General features: G+C 36.6%; 1 protein-coding gene across 4 annotated transcripts in view; it reads right to left on the minus strand.

Moving 5' to 3' along the window:
• Window positions 1-12,048, minus strand: part of Cds (CDP-diacylglycerol synthase) — a 109,084-nt gene that overhangs the window by 76,594 nt on the left and 20,442 nt on the right. For all 4 annotated transcript variants that reach the window (XM_089089629.1, XM_089089631.1, XM_089089630.1 and 1 more), the window contains exons 3-4: window positions 6,298-6,440; window positions 4,850-4,946 (exon numbers count right to left, since the gene is read on the minus strand). In XM_089089629.1, the coding sequence (XP_088945755.1) occupies window positions 4,850-4,946; window positions 6,298-6,440 (240 nt within the window). The remainder of the gene's footprint in view (window positions 1-4,849; window positions 4,947-6,297; window positions 6,441-12,048) is intronic.

Genomic DNA, 12,048 nt, shown 5'->3' on the forward strand with positions numbered 1-12,048 from the left:
CCTAGTTGAGATTGAGAATTATTAAAATATGATGACCAAATACAAGAAAGGGCGGGAGTATGCACCCTTCATTACAGTGTTAATAATTTGCGAAGCAGCAGAAGATATCTTAGGGAGGAAAGTTAGAAACGCAGCAAGTAATGTAAGCAAAAATACTTTAAGCTTGGTAGAAAAAAGGAGAGGTTTGTACAAAAAGTTTTCGAGTGATAGACCATATAAGAATAGGAGGAAAGTAAGGGAAGAAGAGAGGGCATTAAAGTATGAAATAAGAAGGTATGAAATGGAAGCCATAGATACAATTGCCGAGGATCTGGAAGATGCAGCAAGAAGGCATAATAGTAAAATATTGTATTAGTATGTTAAGAAATCAAGAAAAAGTAGACAGTCTGGACTTGTCCCAGTTAAAGATGAACGGGGCCTCAATTGGTAACAAGTAAAGTGCTAAAAAAAGATGGATAGAAAATTTCGAGAATGTTTTAAACCATTATAAAGTTGTATGAATTGTCATAGAAAAGAATGAAAAATCTCGACAATTTGGAAGGGAACGAGAATTTATTTTGCAAGGGGAAATAGGAGACAGTACTAAAGGATAAAAAATATTAATGCTTCTGATGCTGATAATTTGGTAACTAAGCTTATGAAATACGGTGGCTACGAAGTTAAGACATATATTACAGGAAATTATGAAGATGATTTCTGAAAAACGGAAAGTACCTAGTGAGTTTAGGAAAAGTTTAATTAAAGCCCTTTTTTAAGAAAGGTGATAAGATTAAGTGTTGTAATTATAGAGGCATTAGCTTGGATTGTGTCGAAAGCAAATTGTTTAGCATGATGATACTCATTAATTAAGAAGTATCGAATATAAAACTTAAAGAGAAGAACAGAGTTATTTAAGAAAAGGAGGAGGATGCGGTTAACCAAATTTCACTCCTAGATTAAAAATTAACAAGTTCCTGGATGATCACACTCCTTTTAGTCCTCAGTTTCATAGATTATGAGCAGGCATTTGATTCAGCCGATAGAACAACCAGATAAGTACAATTAAGAGCTTAGTACTATGTTCTGCGGTGAAGGTAGGAATCGAGGTTAGTGGCTTGAATGGTGTTGCATCAAGACTTAGCAGATTTGCGTCCTATCCTTGTTTAAATAGATTATTTGAATAGATTCTGCACTAAGCAACACGACAAAAGCTCGAAAGAGCATGAAATCAAATGGGAAGTTAAAACTCTCCTAGACCTAGATCCTGCAGATGGTTTGAATATCCTCTATAAAAAATGTTAGCAAAATGATAGAGTTTTTGGAGGTTTTGAGAGTTGATGCTACAAGAAATAGGCTTGAAAATTCATGTTAAGAATACTAAGTCGCTTAGGCTAGAAATAAATGAAGATGAAGAGGTGATTTTTAATAATGAGGTGATCGATCAAGTGTATAGCTTCATCTGGATGGGTAAAATTATAAGGGCCGTGAAGACGTAAAAAGTAGAATAGCCAAAGCTCATGGCGTTTTTCACAGTTGAAAAAAAAATGGAAGAATAGAAAGATTAGTGTGAGAATCAAGACTAGAACATTGAAAGTTAGGGCAACGATAGTGGCCAAATATGGCACTAAAAAGTGGACGCTTCAGAAGGCAGAAGGAAATTTGTTAAATATTTTCCAGGGGCATTGTCCACGGACAGTTTTAGGTACTCATTTAACGGACCTTTTGTCAAATACCAAGCTGTACAAAAATGTGGCTCGATTCCACTATCTAGGGCTATAATAGAAGAAAGATTGAGATGGCTTGGATATGTTTTACAGATTAAGGATGACAGATTACTAAAGATGGTATTGGTTGGCCATCTTTGGCCATTAAAAAAGCAGGTCGTCCCGAAGTAGGGTAAGAAGGGATCATAAGGAATGATTTAAAGGAAACTGGAACTTCATGGGAGGAGGTAAAGAGTGAATATTTGAACAGATCGAGGGTAGAGAAGGAGCATGCGTATTTTAGTAGCAGTAGCATTAACCCCCACCCCCCTCCTGCTCTAAAAACTAAAGCATGTCGTTTACGCTTCAAAGTTATTTAATCCCTTGAAGTTCAACCTTACATAACAGAACATGTTTGAACAACACAAAATCAGAGTCAAATATATCCAAGCAACAGGCCTTGTAATTTCATTTATTGAAGGTACAAATACATGAGTGATTCACTCAGTCAGCGAAAAAATTAAATACTTAGTGGCTTGTAAATTGATTTGACTAAATCCATTGATCTTGGCAAAATTGATTTGCCTAAAACCAAATTCAATTCGTAGATCGAAACGTCAAACCAAACGTGTCGCTAACTAAACCGTGTCATGATCTCAAACATCTTTGTACTCTTTATTCTGCGTTTCTTGTATTTTGTCAGCCCCATAAGACCCTTCCCATGGTTTTTTTGCACCTTTTTTGAAGTTTTTAATTATTAAGTATCTCTTAAGTGTGAACAGATACACTTGTTACATTACTTGTCTTGTTTTTTTTTTGTGAAATAAAATTGCTTGAAACAAATACAGAAGATGGCAGTTTTAAAATTCCTGGAAGAATCGCGGTTGCTATCAAGAAAAATTCCATATCGATAGATAAAAGATAAAATTCTGTATATTTTGAGGTCCATGCTCTTACAATTTTTTTCACAACATTTTTTTTAATGAGGTTTTTTTTCGGGCAACTTTTTTGGTTTGCTTTTTTACGGCCAAGTTCTTTTCTCTGAAATGTTTCATGAATAACATAAGAAATAAATAAGCACATCATATACATTGCGCAAAAAATTAAACTGCAAGAGGGAAAAAGGGTTAGACCAGGCTTATGCAGCGAGGAGTGACAGCCTCAATAATACGGAAAATCTCTAAAAAGGACATCTCTTAAACTAAGCTCAGACAGTTGAGTTGAACTCTGCTCTAGCAGGTTTCAGGCCACCAGATAGGACCTTCCACGTGAGAGAATATTAGGTTCACTTCTATTTCACCCGAGAGTTGACAAATCCGTTTCTCAATAATGTGTTTTAAAAGAGCCTTAACCTGTGTTTCAAAAGAACCTTGTCTCTTAGCCTTTTGAACAGTTAAGCAGAAAGCGAATGGCTAATAAATATTTTTTTTGGGGGGTGGGGGTGGGGTGGTTATAGCTTGGATATGGTATGCGATTTATTGGAATTTGTTCTATTTAATACATTTATAAGATTCAATGGGAATTTATATAAACAAATTGTAGGTATTCCTATGGGTGGGAATGCGAGTCCATTTATAGCAGACCTGTTTTTAAGTCAATTAGAATATGAATATATGATAAATAAAAATAGCCCAAGCAATGTAAAATATAACCTTTCAAATAATAAAAGATATCTGGACGACCTCTTAGTAATAAATTGTGCCGAGTTTATTGAGATTTCAAAAAATATTTATCCACAAGAGTTAATTCTTGAGCCTAGCTATGGGATGGGACACTCCGACCATTTCTTAGATTTAAATATTAATATTTCAAATAATAATAAATTAGTTATTAAATTATATAATAAAACGGATGATTTTAATTTTGAAGTAATTAATTTTCCATTTCTTGAAAGTAATATACATTCAAATATTACTTATTCGGCTTATTATTCCCAATTATTTAGGTATGCAAAAATATGCAGCAATTACACAGATTTTAAAAATAGATGTAAAAAGCTGAGCGAAAAACTGATCTTAAGAGGTTTTTCTGCCAAAAAAATTAGTTCTCAATTCAAAAAATTTAGTTACATGCATCATGAACTTTTAAGTAAATATACAAAAAATTATAAAGAAATTCTGACCGATATTTTATTATAATTTCTCTTGCGCTTTTCTTTTTTGGATGTTTGAGTTTGTAGGGGTTTTCAAACAAGCTTGAGGATCTTTAAATTGGTAATTGGTTCCAGATACCAATAAAATATACATCTGGACATGTCTTCATTTGTTCCAGAATGGTCTCTTTCAGTGACCTCTGGGATTTTATTATGGAAACATTGAAACACTTTTTGTATGTAATTTTTAATAGCTTGACTAGTATGCATGTATTTCAAAAGTTTTACATGACATAGTTTTACCATAAAGATCTTATGGTAGAGGCTCCACCGTGCCGGGTAAAGAATGTAAAGCTTCGAAATCCGTTAAGGCAGGTGGTATTTCTTCTGATGAGCCCTAAATGGAAGGTTCTACTTGGAAATGTTTTTCTAAATTTAACGTGCTTTTGCTTGTAAATTTATAACGACTTACATTTATTGATGACGACTTTGCATGGATTTGGACAATTCGATTTGGTTGACGGTTTGGGTATACTGTTTGGTCCTAGGTAGTTGGATAGATGGGTAAGGTAAAAGCCTTGTTCAAGTGCACATTTGTCTCAATTGCTAGATTAGGACGACAGTTTTTTTTTTTTTTTTTTTTTTTTTTGCCAAGTAATTACCTCTTAAACATAATATATTCTATCAACAGTTAGCTTAAAACCTCAGACATAAAACTGGCAAGACATCATCGTGCTGACTAGCCGAGGTCCAAGCTCCGCCATAGTTGGCTATTTGATCAACAGGTGTATAAGGGCCTAGTCAAAAAGATATTGATTTTCTGTTATTAATTACAGATAGACTGGTGAACTTGTCAATATCTGCTAAGTTCTACCATACGCATAGAAAACACAATTAAAAAGCATTAAGTTTCTGCAGATATTTCTAATAAAATTTGAGTGTGTCCGTTTTGTTAAATCTTCCTTGTGTTCTTCCATGACAAGACAAGGATACATCAATGAAATTATTAATACTATTAACTAACAAGAAAGAAACAACCTAACTTTATCTTAAAGAGGTACACCAGGATACTTACCGTAATCATTAGCGCAAGAGGTCCTAAATAAACAACAAAAGCGAAGAATAGAGACATTAGCAGTGTGAATATTCCGCGAATCACCCAGTTTTGCCATCTGTAAAATAAAACAAGACAATCAAAAAAGGGACATTAAGAGTCGGCCAGGGGGAGAGGGGAAGAGGGAGATAAAGAGAGAGAGCGAGAGGGGGAGGGAGAGAGATAGATAGAGACCAATCAAAACGAGACTGGAAGTGGATTATATACGAACCATCCATGTTGATTTATCAAGATATAATGTTACAGTGAATTCTAAAGGATTATTTTAGAAAAAGATGCATAAGCGATAAATAGAATTAGAGAACTTGCTTAGTTTTCAAGTAGATACTTGGTTTGTACATTTTCAAAGGCATCGCCAATCACAGATTTTAAGGCGAATGATAAGCGAGCCAGAAAACTTTATCGAGGTAAAACTAAAAAGAAGCATCCTTCTTTAGGAAAAATTCGGCTTCATTTACAACAGTGAGAACTCGAACGACCATAATGAAAAGAAGTATAGAAAAAGAACTGCTTGTTATTGGCATCGACCAATAGTTAGCTGATTAGTATTGTCAGTACGACCGTCTTCTAGCAGGAATACCTAACTAAAAAAAAGTGTCTTTAGAAGTAAAGTAAAACTTAAAAACTTTCAATAAAGATGGTGAATTAAACCACTTAAGACTATAACGGCTTCTAAAGGGTTTCTTTTCGATAAAAGCAGTAATATATGACAGACTATCAGGTCTCTTGTCTATGGAAATAAATTTTGCATATACTGGATCAGACACATAGGATTCTGTTTTGAGGGCTCTGAAATTTATATGGTGGCGGAGGTGAAACTGAGAAAAAGTAGCAAAAATAGGGGAATTTTGTGGAAAACATACCGAAACTGAAACTAAAAGATATAAAAACTCAAAACTATTGAACTTCATAGCATAGGCACATTTACTGGAAAAAAGGTTAAAAACGGTATGGCCCTAATTCTGGCCTCAAATCTAGTAACGGTTTCTGTTTTTGACACTATATTCGTAATTTGTATACGATAATTGGAATATGTGGTCATCAGAGGGTATTACTCATCACTAATAATTGAAGGAAACCCATGCAGCTTAAAAATGTTTATCATGAATTAAGCGTTCTTGCTAAATAATATTCAATAATAGCAATCCGACCAATGATGGTGGCGGAAAATGAGTACAGCATCGAGCAATAACGGCAAAACACAACCATTCTTTTTCTTTCTATAATCTCCAACATTTTAGTAAATAAACCCCTATTTTTTTTTCACGGATCTGCCTATAAACTTAAGCACGACGAGTAAGTGAGATAGATATCCTTCTAGGCCAGCATAGGATCATAGTAAAAAACACACAAAAAACATAATTTTATTGAGAGTAAATAACAATTAGTTGTTTAACAGGATTTCTTACCTTAATGGCAATACTGATAGATAAACTTGAAGAAAATCTGGGACTTTGTTTGTTCCACTTGGAATTGTTTTTGAAAGATCAGTCTTTGCCCCTTTTCTTGATTTGTCGTCTTCTGATTCATCGCGTATTTCCACATCTTGGGCCTACGAATAGACAGGCATAATCACTCACATTGTTCCCCGGTGAAAAGCTCAGATCAAGATTTTTTCTTCTTTGTCAACATAGGTTATAGCATGGTGTTGAAGGGGTTATAATCCTAACCTAGTATTGAAATGCTTTGTTTGTTTCAACTAATAGTAAAAAGAAAAACTTTCCCAACACTATATAGATTTCAATAAAACCATTATAAGATGTGAATATTTTATTCTTGAAACTTTTCACAACCACACACTGCAAAAAATAGTAGAAAATAGAATAAAGTAACCCTTTTAATTTTGTTCCAAAATTGCTTTCTTATGCTGTACTTGCACTGAAAAACAGTAAATTAATGCCAGAGTTCGGCAAAATCTGAGCTAACTTTTTAAGGACAGTGTGGGGTTGAATAACATTCAAATAGTGAAGATTAGGAGCAACAAAATAAAATCTAAGAGCACATAAACTTAGACTCTTTTACAAGTAAACAACAATCCGACAATATGCTATAGAAATGTAAAAAAAGCTGTGTATGTAATGTAACATCCAAAAAATGGCAATATCTTTTATAGACAATATTCAATAGACAATATTTTCTCGGATTCACTCTCACTCTCCACTCTCAGCTTCAGTCATCGTCAGTGATATGTCGGATCATTTCCCCCTCTGCACCGTTTTCGATCAAAAGGCAGCAAGGTCATTTTCGAAAATTAGAGACAATGTGCCGATTCTTAACCTGGGCGTAGAAAATCTAAGGTCACTAAATGATGAACTGGAAAAAACGAAATGGGATAGTGTTATGGAAAAGAAGATGTGAATGAAGGTTTTGAAGAATTCGATAATATATTTAAAACTCTATACAAGAAGCATTGTTTTAAAGAAAAACCAGCTAAGCATGGAAGAAAAACAATGCACCAATAAGCCCGTGGGTTACTGAAAGTTTACTGAGATGCTTCAACAACAAGCAAAATCTATGGATCCAATACCGTAACGGACCGATTATAGCTAGCCTGGAAATCTATGAATCTTACAAGAAGTGCCTACAGTCAATTTTGAGAAAAACCAAAAGAGACTACTTCAATAAAAAACTAGTTGAAAGTGGTAAGGATGGAAGGAAAGTGTGGAAGACCATCAATACAGTGCTGCGACCCAATGACCAGAAACAAGAACTACCAACAAAAATTACTGTTGATGGGAAAACGCTGACTGAACCACCGGAAGTTGCTAAAGCACTTTGTACCTTTTTCAGCAGTATTGGAGAGAAAACAGCAAAGACTACAACAATCCAAGGCAAATCCTACAAGGATTTCCTGGGCCCAGCGTGTGTCAAGTCAATGGCAATACTTCCTGTAACTTCCATGGAGGTCTCAATGATAATTAAAACTTTGAAAGGTATATCTGCAACTGGTTTCGACCGTATTCACACAAAAGTGTTGAAAGCAGTGTTTCTAACCATGTTGAAACCGTTAAAACACTTGATAAACCTCTCTTTACATACGGGAATATTTCCATCCCTCCTGAAGAAAGCACGAATTGTCCCACTCCATAAAGGGGGCCCTCAAGATAACCCGTCCAACTTCCGACCCATCTGTCGAAAGTTGGGATTCCTGAATTAACGGCAATTCGGATTCAGACCAGGACATTCCGCTGACGTCACTGAGCTTATTTGTGATCAAAGCACTTGACCTGGGACATGTGCCAGCTGTTATCTTGCTTGACATTAAAAAAGCATTTGACAGCATGGATCATCAAATTTTACTAAGTAAATTAAATTACATCGGAGTTAGATTAGAGGGACTGGAATGGTTCCAGTCTTACCTTAGCAACTACCGCATTTACATAGGAGAAGATCCGTTGAATGATATCGTGGTTAATTTCGGAGTGCCACAGGGATCAATAATGGGTCCACTGTTATTTCTAGTTCACGTGAATGACCAAAGTCGCGTCCTAAACCCAAATTTCAGAACTTCAAGGTGCTGCAAACTATGCTGTGGTGAAGACACTTCTAATGACGATAGTGACTCTGATGAACTAGTGGCATTCGCAGATGACACTACAATGGCCTCCTGTGATACTGGCAAGGCAGCACTCCAGAGTAAACTACAAGTGATCTTGGAGAAACTTACGCGTGGATGGACGCAAATCGGCTTGTAATTAATGTTGACAAATCGTGTGTTCTCTTCTTTTCGAGAATCGGAACTCTTTATCCAGAAATAACTAGAATTACGACTTCTCGAGGAACGATTAGGCGACCAGAAATGAGTTTTGCCAGGTATCTAGGTGTACTTCTGGACGAAAACGTCTCCTTGTTTTACCACATCCACGCTGTGGAACTGAAGCTCTCCCGCAATCTTGGCATTATCATAAAACTGAGGCACATATTTCTACAAAAACCCTTCGTCTATTTTACAACGGACTTCTGAAACATCATCATCTCCAATATTGTGCAACAATTTGGCAGTCAACGTTCAAATCACACTTGAGAGACTTGATCCAATCCATAGGCGTGCACTGAAAATAATTGGGAGTATAGATGACTGTCTCTCTCTTGGTTTATTCTACCGTCTGTTGTGCTCAGTTTATGTTTTTAGGTTCTTTTCAGGGTCACTTCCATCTCCTTTCCACTGTCTCCTTAGGTTGACATCTGAACAGCATAATAAAGACATCCGATCTGCTGTTGACATCCGGGTGAGACGAACACCAACGGTATGCTCGGATTTTCCCCCAGATGTGACTTGCGCTATAGAGTGGAACATAATTCCGCAAGAGCTAAGATGTAAGAGCTCACTTGGGTCCTTCAAAAATAATTTAACGAAATGTTTAGTGAAAGGTCAACTAATTAGAAGTTAATTTGGATTAAACCAAGTTTAGTATTCAAGATTATTGTTATTATTTTATAGTATTTATAGTGAGGTGATTGTGCTTCTGGGGGAAGGGAGGAGCCCAATAGTTAAGGAAATAATGAGTAAATATGGAGGATGCGTGTGGTTGTCTTGGGAGTGAAGTGAGAGCCGTTCTGCCTGATAGTGATGAATATTTATATTTATGGGTCTCAACGTCCAATGTGTGACACGGCAGTATCTTTTATGTTATTTTATTTCGTTTTCTTTTTAAAATAAATCCCGATTGATTGATCCAAAAAGAAACAAAAACGCATTTTTTTCAATGAAAGTAAGAGAAACACTAAAACTTAAAGCGAACAAAAATTATTCCGCATATAAGGGCGGCCACCCCCTCCTCCCCCCCCCCCCCGCTCTTTACGATAAAGTTGGACTTTTTGTCCAGAATTTTTAAGAACGACTGCTCAAACATAATTGAGCAGTCGATTGGAATGGGAAATATTTTTAAAGCACTATAAAACTGTAGCGTGAAGCGCAGGGGGTAAGCGCAGGGGGTTGAGGAAGGGGCAGCCCCCCATATATGGAATAATTTCTACACGTTTGAAGTTTAATGTCGATCTTTACTCTCATTTGAAAAAAACTTGTTTTGTTTTTAATTTGAATTCTATTCGTTTTGGTGGAAAAAAGGTGAAAAACAAAATAACTTGTGCTACAGGGTCTAGGACAACCAACAGTTTGACTAGAGCTCCAAATTGTACAAATGATATTTTTGACGATGATGATATTGATCATGCTACCGTGTCCAAGGCAGCCGACGATCTTTTATCCGATTTGACTACTTTTCAGTCGGAGAAGATCTCACCTATATTGACCCCCTAAGAAACCAATCGAACTTGGAACATAAAATTTACACACACTAGATAAACCAGGAAAAATGTAATCAGCCCCAAATGAGCTCAACCACTACCGTTGGAACCTAATTGGATTATCAGAGACTGACCTCGTCTCAACAGGAATAGAAACTATAAATGAAGCCACCTCATTACATTCTGGAAGAAAAGATGCAGTTCACCACCAAGGTGTTGCTTCACTACTTTCTAAGCGAATCGAAGAGTCTCCTTGCCGTTAATCCAGTTTCCGAGCGCTTCATCACCATCTGTCTCAAGAGATTAATTGCCAACATGACTACTACCCAATTCTATGCCCCAGACTCGTCCCGGAGTGATCAAGAAGCGGAAGGCTTCTACGCTCAGCTTAAAATAACCGTAGATAATATTCCCAAGGATGATGTTATGTTCGTGATTGGAGACTTCGACACCATTGTAGGTCACTCAATGAAGAACTTGAAGACGTCACGGGTATTTTTAGACATAGGAGAAAAACCCAAAGGAGTGAAATAATCATTGACTGTAAGAAAATGGGGGCACCTTCGGAGACCAAAACGGCCAAAGAAAAGCATTCCAAGATATCGTGTCAATCTACTTAAAAACATGTAAACCAGAAACAAGTTTAAAACAACACTCTCAGACAAATTTTCAAGCATCCAAGCTATGGAAGCTCCAACCACAAATAAAATAGACCGATTGGTCGACGAAAGCACATCCATCATCAGAAACATGGCTCGGTAGATTCTGGGAATTCAGATTCACTTGGATAAACCATGTATAAACCCTGAAATTCAAATATCTTACTGGACAGAAGCGCACCAACGTTAACAAATACGACAGACAGTACGTCAATGATAAGTGTTGTAAGTTTGAAGAAGTCTTCTATAGGTGACAGTCACTTGAAGTACAAGAAAGTCTGTGAAACCCGCCAAAAAAAGTCCTCAGTTGCTTCTACATTATTAGACAAAGACAGATAACCCATCATAGACTCGGGGGAAAGAAGAAAACGATATGAGAAGCTAAACCTCATAATAACGCCCGACCCCAGTGTCCTATCGCTTTTCCCATTACCACGGTGCCCGAGAGTCAAGCCCTCCTCCACTATGAGATGAAGTATCCCCGGCCATAAAATTCCTGAATACTAGTAAAGCCTCCAGTCCGCATGGTATTTACTCAGAGCTGTTAAAATCAAACCTAGAAAAATTGGTAGAAATCTACAAAAACAATCATAAAGAAGGGAAACGGGCCATTTCCCCAGGTCCTGGGCGGAAGCTACCGTTGTCCCGTTTATGAGAAGGGAGAAAAATCGAATGTAATAACTGCAGATTAATAAGCCTCATAAGTCAACCAAATAATATTAAAAAAAAAAAACACCCCTTAACCGACTGAAATCTCAAACAAAGCATATTAAAGAGAAATATTAGCGAGGCCTTCGAAAAGACTATTCCACCATAGACTAAATTTTCTCAACTCGGCAACTGATGTGGAAATACACCGAGCAAGCGAAAGAGCTGCTATTACTTTTCATCAATTTCAAGCAGGGTTTCGACTTGATATGCCGTAAAGGACTCAGACACATTCTGCTACACTACAGAGTCCCTGAAAATATGATCTTTTTGATCAAGGACATGTGTTCAAAGTTCAAAAGCCGGGCCCAGGAACTAACCGATAAATTTCTTACATCAGCATGTGTTCTACAGCGTTGCTTCTTGTCTCCCCACCTTTTCAACCAGTTCCTAGGCACAGCGATAACAATTAAAGGAGCAGCAAGTTCAAAACGCTAATTCCTCCTAACTCCTAACAATGACCATTAAAAATCGACCAGGCGAAAACGTAGATTGGCTAGTTACAGCTTCAAAGACATTCTAACAATCTGGAAAAGCAACGCGCCG

The sequence above is a fragment of the Artemia sp. Qi Xiang Cuo genome, chromosome 5 (genome assembly GCF_049724085.1).
Source record: "Artemia sp. Qi Xiang Cuo chromosome 5, ASM4972408v1, whole genome shotgun sequence".
NCBI classification, from domain to species: Eukaryota; Metazoa; Arthropoda; class Branchiopoda; order Anostraca; family Artemiidae; genus Artemia; species Artemia sp. Qi Xiang Cuo.